This window comes from Octopus sinensis, linkage group LG20 (genome assembly GCF_006345805.1).
Source record: "Octopus sinensis linkage group LG20, ASM634580v1, whole genome shotgun sequence".
In the NCBI taxonomy this organism is placed as follows: Eukaryota; Metazoa; Mollusca; class Cephalopoda; order Octopoda; family Octopodidae; genus Octopus; species Octopus sinensis.
The window spans coordinates 22685425-22696409 of NC_043016.1; the positions used below are offsets into that span (position 1 = coordinate 22685425).

A 10985-nucleotide genomic window follows, 5' to 3' on the forward strand; every position below is an offset into this window, starting at 1 on the left:
AATATTTAAAATGTGCTTAGGAACATTGAACAAGATCTACACAGAATGTAATATCAAGATGAAAATATATTAGAATGAAATTCCAGGCTAAGCTTAGTATTCATGTTCTAGCAATGTTAGATATTTAAAGCCATGCTTACAATATAAAACAAAGCACATATCATTCTGTTAGAACCGCTTCACATTTAAAATGTTCTCCTCTTCATTTTTTTTTTAAACTTTAAAAAATTCCATAATTTTTAAGAGATAATCTAATTCAGTTTCAATAGTAAATGAACAAATGAAAAAATAATAATAATGATGATGATGAGGGTAATAATCCTTTCTACAATAGGCACAAGGCCTGAAATTTTTGGGGAAGAGAATAGTCAATTATATTAATCCCGGTACTCAATGGCGGAATTTGAACTCAGAACATAGGAATAGATGAAATGCCACTAAGCATTTTGTCTGGCATGTTAACAGTTCTACTAGCTCTCTACCTTAATAATAACAACAACAATAATATTGTCCTTTCTACAAAAGGCTCAAGGCCTAAAATTTGGGGACAGGGTGTTAGCCAATTACATCAACCCCAGTGTTCAACTGGTGCTTATTTTACCAACTCCAAAAAAGGATGAAAGGCAAAGTCAACCATGGTAGAATTTGAACCAGCGTGTTAATGGTTCTGCCAGCTTGTCACTTTCTTAACAATAATAATAATAATAATAATAATAATAATAATACAACTATCCTCCTTTATAACAGGGATTTAGTTTTTTTAAAAATTCAGAAATAAACGAATCATCTCCAGCCACTTTGTAAATGGAATAACTGGTAGATTTATTGACGGCAAACTTGTAGCCCAGAACAGCAAAGCTTGCACTATCACATATTTTCTTGACCACCTTCAACATTTCTTGTAGAGAAGATACTCTTCTGTGTCATTTGTGAGAATCAGGTGATTTGTTTTGTTTGTTTTTTTTTGTTTTTTTGTTTTTTGTTTTTTTATTAATCCCATGTTGATGGATACAAGTATGTAAATCCATATAAAAAATACGCAACCTTGCAACTTTGCAAATCAGTGATGTGAACACAAGTGATAATCAGTGTATTCTGGGCAGCTGAGTCACTTGGTTGGTTACTGGGAGGTCGTGGTTTTGCAGTCAAAGTAGTATATTTTGACTGATTGCTGACAAAACCATAACATGATTCGCAATTGAACATACCACGTTATCCTGGATCAGTGATGAATGTATTAGTGATAAACGGGGATTGATGTACTAATAAAACAGAAGGTGAAGAAAACAGAAAATAGGAACAAATAGAAAGAAGACAACAGAAGATGCAAAAAAAAAAAATAATAATCATAAAAGGAGAAAAATATGTAAATTGAGAGAAAAGGAAGATAATGATATGTTTAAAATAAGAAAGAGTGAAGAAGAGGCAGTGTTTTAGTGACAATATCAAAGAAGCAAGCACAAAAACAACATTTACAGTTACATACAAAAAATAAAATCTTATTAACATATTCTTCAATAAAATCTTAAGTGGAGGAAATTTTTCTTTACTTTGCGTATGTTTTTTAAATGTATATTATTTTCCAAATGCAGTATCAATTATAAGTAATAAATTATATTTTACACACACATGTATGTATGTACTTATAAATGTATATTTATGTGTGTATTTATATATGTAAATATATGTACATACATTCATCTATATATGCACAAATGTGTGTATGTGTGTGCATGCACATGCTCACACACACACGGATATTGGTGCACCAGGTTTTTATGGACCAGCTTCAGCAGACCTAAAGTGGAAACAATCTAACAGAACATTAAGTGGCATATGCCTAATCTTAACTTTTCTGATTTCTCTTTCAGACCAATGAACAGTATCAACAAAGTGAATGTCAATCTCAAAAAAGACACTTGAAAATAATGGTCCTGGCAACCAACCTCACTGATTAGAAGATTGGCAGCTTCTTGAACACAACCAGTACCTTTGGGTTCGGACATGTCAGTCAAACAAATGTTGCTGTGATCAAAAGAAAGAGGCTTTGTTGGTCAAATGTCATCAGGATAGCCAAGTTCTTTGAGCAGGTCCAAAAATATCATCCCTAAGAGCCATCTGTAAGAGGTTCAAACTAGTGAAGTCCATTATGAAACATGACACGCATGAAGACATCATGTACAAGAACTATATGATGCAGAGAGGAGAATTTTCATGCTCAGCAAAACCTAAGAGAACCGTGTGGTCATGTGATCCTCAAAATTATGAAGCATTCTAGCTCTCTTCACATGAACTTTCTGGACTGTTACAGCTGGGAGTGTCGCAGGTAGGGGTCGGGATCAGCCCATGGCTTCACAGTGACAAGAGCAGTCGTTGGTACTGTGAACAATTTTGATAAATGGCTTGTTTCTTTGATGTGCTTTAGTTGAATATTTATGTCACTTTTACTGAGAGTATGTTGGCTTTTTTTTTACTATTTGGCACCTTTGATTTTTCTCATTTTGTTTTGTGATGTCTGATGCACTTTGTGTGCATGTGTATGTATGGGTATACAAACACACATGTATATACATATATGTACACATACAAACACACACTGAAACGTGTGCACAAAAAATATTGATTAATAATATACTTGTAGAAAATACAATATTAAATATCATAAGTCTCATAATATCATAGGGAACATCTGGTCCATTAATGTGTGAGTGTCTAATACGGCAGAGTTTGCCAATAATCAAAAACAAATATATTAAAGCAACTTTCACTATCACAGCTTGGAACATATAATCATATCATAAATACTTTAAAAGAACAATTTAGTTAAAAGTTAGAATGAGGTAATAAAGCTGCTAAGTAAATAAATAAATAAATAAATATATATATATATATATATATATATATATATATATATATATATATATATATTATTGCCATTATCAACATCAGCTTTATACTTTTATTTTCCCGTGTTGTCAAGGCTGGGTTGATTTGTAAGATTGCAGTTATATATCAATAACCCTCTTCTCTAGAAATATACGCTGATCGACTCATTAGCTAATTTAATTCTGTTGGGTGTGTGCATGTGTACACATGCATCTGTGATACCAACCTCTACTGTTATTCCCATGCTAGAAAACTTTTATTTTAATTCTTGAAAATATATACATCTGAGTGTGTGTGTGTGTGTGTGTGTAGATATATATATATATATATAAATATATATATATACACACAAATATATATATACATACATATATATTATATATATATAGATATGTATGTACTTGCAAAAATTTGAAGAATTTTCATAATACCTAGCCAACCCACAAATTTGATAAATCCATATAAAAAATACACAACCTCACAGCAAAGCCACGTAAACACAAAAAATAGTCAACACATCATCATTAGCTGAGTATTGTCAGTGGTTGCTGGGGCACAACTTTACAGTACTAGTTTCATTAAACAACTGTAACTTTTTTTACTTAACAATATATTAATGTGATATTCGGAACATAATTGAAGAAAGGGTTCTTAATTCTGTTGCATAACTTTCGTCTCAAAGTGACTCTAATTACAGGTAAACTGAGCAAAAAGTAAAAATATTAAAATTTTGTTTAAACATCACCATAGAAAATGAATCATCAGCTAATATTCAATTGGGTATGCAACAAAATTTTGATATAGAAGAATTGTGCACATTACTAGATTATCAGTTAAATTTAATGCACAACAGAACAGGTGTACCATAAAGGTGAAATAAACTGAAATACTGGAATTCACCTAAATCCACTGCAAATTTGACCGAACTAAAGAAATCGGTCAAAAAATAATATATGGCCCTGGTTATGGTATGGAAGTGATAAATTCCAGACCACATCGTACCCTAGGCCATGCTGACTAATATTATTTTTCCCTGTATAAAAACTAAATCTATAGCAGTACCCAGTATTTGCTTCACAAATTTTCCAAACTTTAATCCCCTATTTCGTGTGCTTTCCTGGCATATACTGTTTGTTTACATTCTGCGTAACAGTTTGTTTCTGCAGTGATCGCTTCAAACAAGCATACTGAAAACAATAAAAGTCTAACGGTTTTGCTTCTTAAGGAAGACTATGGATAGACCTCCTCACAAAAATTGCTAATAAAAACATTTTTAAAGTTTTTACTTCATTCTGATGTAAAATTGTCTTTGCTGTCACTATTGCTGCTTCCAGTTTTTTCAGAATTGCTGCTTTTGGTTTTGGATACAGAAATATCCTATTCATTCTCGCACACCACGTTCATTTGTACCTCATTCATTCTTTTTCTCGATATCTCCACATTTTCTATTGAGAAACCTTTAAATTTGGAATCACTGCTTGATAACATGAAACTCCTATCCATTTTCAAAAAAATTGATGCCAGAAAAATTTGGGAAAAAATCTCCCAAAATTCACTGAGTTCAGTTATCATGTCAAGCAATATCGGATACTATAACCTAACTATTTACAAAGTGAAATCGCATGTTTTCACAAATGTACTAACGAAATTTGTGCTTAAATTCACATTTAAATAACAATGGGTAATCTTGGCCGGCTGTGGCCGAGTTGGTCTTGTGGACCAAACAATTTTTCGGCTGGCTAAGTATTGAAAGGGTTATGGTGGAGTACACCCTACTACTTGTATGACTACAACTGTATAGTTCTCTATCAATTGTTTTTATGATATAATGTTTGAATATTTTATTGTACTGAGGGTTTATTTTTGCCAGTCCAATACTGATATGAAAGAACTTTAAATAAACAGTTGCCATTATCAATCCTTGGAAACTGGGCAATATTTTGGTTTGATCCTCCCTTATTTTCCTTCAAGCACTGCAGTGAAACAAACCAGCTTAGCCTTCTCCCCTTGTCAACTTCATCAATAAAATAAAAAGAATTGAAAAAAAAAAAAAACACTGATATAATGTTGGTATGAAGATATGCATATACAGGTAGATATGTGACTATATCTGTATGATAAACAAATTTTTTTTAATATTAATAAATGTTAGTATTAATTATATAGTAATAATAATATAATAAATAAATAAATATATAAATAAATAAACTAGTGCCCATACTTAGGTAGATGGAAAAGTAACTGGTGCTGCTTTTAGTTTCAAACGAATGAAATGACACAGCAAAACACGAAGAGAAGCAGAGGTTATTGTGAAAATAAATAAAATCAAGCCAAAAACATTTTCATTGCTTTTTTTTTTTTCTTTTGCCAAAACAATATAAAGAATGAGTGTGTATAATACATAGAGGACAGTGAGCAGGTTTCATCTCTTTGTCTATATACAACGCAGAAATGAGCAACAGTGCATGTGACTGAGTAACACTGACTGAGTGACTGACACAGTGGCTATTTATAAACATGATAGGCAGAGCAAGAACCGAATTGGCCAGCAAACACAGCAGCGGCTAGCTTCGGAGTCCGTCATACCTTACCTCTTAGAGCCGGTGAATCAGTGGGTGAAGAACTTTTGCTGGTCGTTCTACTAGCAGCACCAGTTGCACATTGTACAAATGTTATACCACCTATACCACTGTCTGAGTTAGTGCTACCGGACCCACCTGGTGACGAGGGTGGATTGGTGTGAGGAGAAGAGGCATCAGCTTTCAGAATGTCCTCTTCCACTGGGTAGTCAGACTCCATGGCACCTAGAGTGTAAATATAAAACAAAAAGAAAATAACTTTGTGCAACTTTCAAGAAATAGTCAATTCCTCCTTTATCTCATTTGTTTCCACACACACACACACACACACACAGATACTCTTGACCATCAACCATCCTCACTGTCTGAGGCAGTTAAATTTCCTACAAATCACCTTATAAAGAACATGTTGGATAGCATAATACTAAAGACACAACGTCTGGAAAAAAAAAAGAGGATTTCTTTTATTCTTTTCAGTCGTGCTGGATCATCACCATGGATGGTCATGTTTGGAATGGCTCTGAACATGGGTATGTCCAATCAGTGCAAACAGAGGATTAAACAATAACAATCTACATTTATGAGGCATACAAGAAGACTGACATCATAAAGTAGAGGGTGGTTGTCATCTCTGAACTAACCATATTTACTTGTGTACAAGTTGCACTAGTTTACACTTGATTTTAACTGAAAGCACTGGGGTATGTCTTATACATGGGACAAAGTTAAAACTATCAAGAGAAAAAAATTCTGTACAAAAATCCAACACCAAATTAGGGATGTGACTTATACACAAGTGTGGTTGATACACTGGTGTAAATATGGTAATCTTATGACTCAGATGTTCTTATTCATCATTTATACACATGCACACACACACAATATACACATATATTAAATAGTAACTTTAGAAGAAAAGAAAAAAAATTAAGGTAAAAGAAATTTTCTTAAATGATAACAAAATAGAATGAAAAACAAAGAAAGTGATAAGTATGAATCTTTTACCTGGAACACTGGCTATACATAAGATATGTGAGGATGTGACTTTGAAGGTTTCCAATATATCTCCAGGATTGTTAGCATCAATAACTGTAACCCTACTGGATGGCTGAGTGCTGGTACAAATCCACACAAATGATGACATCTGTTCTTTCTCAGTTTGCTTTAGGTTCTTCTCATGTTCCTGTAGGAATGAATGACTATGTACTTATTTCTGCATATACATAATTGCATCATCCTCATCATCATCATTTAACATCCATTTTCCAACGTATATATCCACACACACACACACACACACACACATATATATATATAACTCTTTGGGATCATGCAGCAGAAGGATTTTAACATGGTTGTTGTTAAGAGCTGCAACCTAAATGGTAATTCTGTTGCACATCTATTTCCACTGTATATATCATCATCATCATCAAATGATGATGATGATGATGATATATACAGTGGAAATAGATGTGCAACAGAATTACCATTTAGGTTGCAGCTCTTAACAACAACCATGTTAAAACCTTCTGCTGCATGATCCCAAAGAGTTCTATGGTGTTTGGTATGGTTAAATGCTTTTTGTAAATTAAATTATAATTCACATTTATAATATGGGTCCAACCCATGCTAGCATGGAAAGTGGATGTTAAATGATGATGATGATGATGATGACATCATCAGTTATTAAACACAGAAACATATGTAACACATGAAATAAAGAAATACCAAATTTATGCTTCATATTTATCTCTCATAATGTGTACGAAGCAATATATATGCATTGTTATTATTTTCTACAACAAAAGCATTACTACCTGTAATCTATCTACATTAAATATATTTTTTAAAATACACATGTGTGTGTCTATGTGTGTGTGAAAATACAAGTTTATTCTCCCTTAGTAGTTTTTTTAATGCTCCCTATATTAAATATGTTAACACTAATTTCACACACCCATGCTGAGCGTCCAACCCGTGCTTTCGTCCAACCCATGCTAGCGTGGAAAGTGGACATTAAACAATGATGATGATGATGATGTTTGTAACTGACTTCAGTAAACAATCACAATCACTAATCTTCATAAATAACAGATAAAATCACTAACCACTATAGCCTTGAGCTGACCAAAGCTTTATGAGAGGATTTGGTAGACGGAAACTGAAAGAAGCTCGGTGTAAATATGTATGTGTGTGTGTGTGTGTGTGTGTGTGTTTGTGTCTTTCCCCCCAACATCGTTTGACAACCATTGCTGGTGTGTTTACATCCCTGTAACTTAGCAGTTCAGTAAAATAGACCGATAGAATAAGTCCTGGGGTTGATTTGCTCAACTAAAGGCGGTGCTCTAGCATGGCCACAGTCAAAAGACCAAAACAAGTAAAAGAGTAATCTTCATAAATAACAGAAAAGAGTTTTTGCTAAAACATGAATAAATAATTCTAACGGTAATCAATTAAAAAAAAAAAAAACATACCAAGCAACATTCCAAATCATAGGCACAAACCTTGAGTTCTTCATTTAACTTTTCAATCTCATCTTTGGTTTCTTTCTTTTTTTCTAGTTCTTCAGATGGTGGATTAGAATAGAAAACACTGGCTCCAACAATGGAACCGCCATCTTTTGTCCTGCCACCTGTCAAATTTACACCAGCAGCACACCATATCTACAAATGAAGAAACAATAATAATTGTGATATACTGTGATATGAATGTCATTCACTCACTGAAAAGAAAAATACTGTTCAAGTATAGACTAGAAGTATGTAGGACTAAACTTATAAAACCATACATTTCTGGACCTTACGTTTAGTGAGCAGTCATGGTTACAATCTCGCACCTTGGAACTTTAAGTCAAGTGCCCTTTATTAAGTAGTGAACTTCACATACAGATGTCTTATCTCTTATGTTCAAAGAAGGTAATGGCCAATTGAGCACTTTGTACCACACCATCATTATCATTACCATCAATAACAGTCTACAAAACAAAATTGACTAGAGTGTCTTCAAGTGATCAGGAGAAATGGCAGCAAAATCACCTTTGAATTATGGCCCAGTGGTTAGGGCAGCGGACTCGCGGTCATAGGATTGTGGTTTCGATTCCCAGACTGGGCATTGTGAGCGTTTATGGAACGAAAACACCCAAAGCCCTATGAGGCTCCAGCAGGGAGTGGTAGTGATCCCTGCTGTACTCTTTCACCACAACTTTCTCTCACTCTTTCTTCTGTTGGCCAACTCACTTAACCAGTGGGGTGGCATCATTGAAGGCTAAAACAATGCAAAGCACATTGTGACCAGCGATGTGTAGCAACATCTGATGGCCTGGTCGGTCACGTGATTACATGATATATATAATATATATATATATATATATACACACACACACACACACATATATATATATGTATGTATATACATACAATCACACACACACATATATATAGAATCAGATGTTTATGTTAATAAACAAATGCTTTCATACAGCTGTATAGGAGGAAGAGAAGAAAAAGCAATGAATAATGAGAGGAAGGAGAGGGAATAGAAAAAGAGAAGGGAATGTTGGCATGCATATATGCTGAGACCCCCTTCAGTCATGACTGACCATGGGATTGCACCTAGAAAGTTACCCTCCGAGGCACAAGCTCAAGCAAGGTTGTTTATGGAAGACCAGCGGTGACCCATGCATACCAGCCTCCTCTCTCCACCAGTGTTATCCAAGGGAAAGGCAAAAGCCGATACAGCTTGAAACCTGTGACATCGCAACTCATTTCTACAGCTAAGTGAACTGGAGCAATGTGAAATAAAGTGTCTTGCTCAAGAACACAACATGCAGCCCAGTCCGGGATTCGAGCTCACAACCCCACAATCGTAAGCTCAACACTCTAACCACTGAGCCATGCATCTTCATGCATACATATATATACATATATATACATATATATCATCATCATCATCATCATCATCGTTTAACGTCCGTTTTCCGCGCTAGCACGGGTTGGACGGTTTCGACCGGGGTCTGGGGAGCCAGGGGCTGCCCCAGGCTCCAGTCTGGTCTGGCAGTGTTTCTACAGCTAGATGCCCTTCCTAACGCCAACCACTCCGCGAGTGTAGTGGGTGCTTTTTACGTGCCACCTGCACAGGTGCCAGAGGGGTCTGGCATCGGCCACGGTCGGTTGGTGCTTTTTATGTGCCACCTGCACAGAAGCCAGTCGGGGCGGTGCTGGCATCGGCCACGTTCGGATGGTGCTTTTTATGTGTGGGGGGGCTGCAGAAATATAGGGGAGCACCAGCGGGGAGGGGGTGTTCGGAGTGTTCATGTACTTGACTCAACAGGTCTCCTCAAGCACAGCGGGACGATCTGGGATCCGGGGTACTTTGAATGGGCAGGGTCTATGCGGAACTGATGCATTTTTTTTTTTTTTTTTTTTTTTACAGTATTTAAAGTAAATAGGTGAACAAACAAACACTATTTACATTTAAAATTATAATTAAAACTAAATTCTAAATTATTTTAATGAGGCACAAGCCAAACCATTATAGGTTAAGAACAAAATGGTGGGAGGCATAACATATTACCAATACCATTTTATTTTTATTTATCATCTCTGGGAAAAGAGAAAGTAAAGTTGACTTTGCAAGGTTTACCAATTGAGAATAAAAAATAAAAAGTAAATAGAAAAGCAAGTAAAACTTATTGGCTCAATGAAGAGAAAGAGGAAAATGTCTGGGAGATTTGCCATATTTCTAATGAAATGCATCATGAGTCTTTGTTAGAATCTAGTAAAGTAATTAACTGTTTCATTATTATTTTATGTCAAGATTATATATATTTACAATTAATGAACATACCAGCACCTTGTGAATTTTTTAAGAAAAACATATGAAAGAATAATTTAATTTCTTTCAATTTATTTTCTCTTCTCATACAACATGACTAAATCCTTTTTTAAAGCAACTGAAACAGTAGCATATTTAGATAAAATTCAAACACTTTCTTTCTGTTATTCATGCTAAAGTTCTCAAAACATTTCTTTATATTTTTTCTTTACATAAATTTACTTGTGAAACCACCTTAACTGTTTCAGAGATATATATATATATATATTTATATATATATATATATATATATATATATATATATATATATATGTGTGTGTGTGTGGTGTGTGTGTGTGTGTGGTGTGTGTGTGTGTGTGTGTGTGTGTGTGTGTGTGTGTGTGTGTGTGTGTGTGTGTGTGTGTGTATGTAGTATGTATGTATGTATAAGAGTGAGTGCATCAAATTATTTAAAAGTAGGAAATAAATACTTCAGCCTCTAACAGTCTAATTGTAACTGAAATAATAATAACTTCTTTTTTTTTTTTAATACCCTTACCTTCAAGCCTGGTTCTTTCTCTAATAATGGTCTGCAATATATTGGTACAGGGACAGGTACGTGGCTTTTGTTGTGTATTTCACGGGGAATTGTTGGTTGGGATTTAGCTGGAAGACTCCATCCATATGCATGCATTCTTCCATCATCTT

The 10985-nt window shown here is 34.5% G+C and overlaps 1 protein-coding gene across 1 annotated transcript in view; it reads right to left on the bottom strand.

Annotated features, from left to right (window-relative positions):
• LOC115222631 (C-Jun-amino-terminal kinase-interacting protein 4) overlaps positions 1-10985 on the bottom strand; it is a 206196-nt gene that overhangs the window by 41523 nt on the left and 153688 nt on the right. The window contains exons 18-21 of the mRNA XM_036511616.1: positions 10837-10982; positions 7940-8128; positions 6471-6648; positions 5478-5690 (exon numbers count right to left, since the gene is read on the bottom strand). Of these exons, the coding sequence (XP_036367509.1) occupies positions 5478-5690; positions 6471-6648; positions 7940-8128; positions 10837-10982 (726 nt within the window). The remainder of the gene's footprint in view (positions 1-5477; positions 5691-6470; positions 6649-7939; positions 8129-10836; positions 10983-10985) is intronic.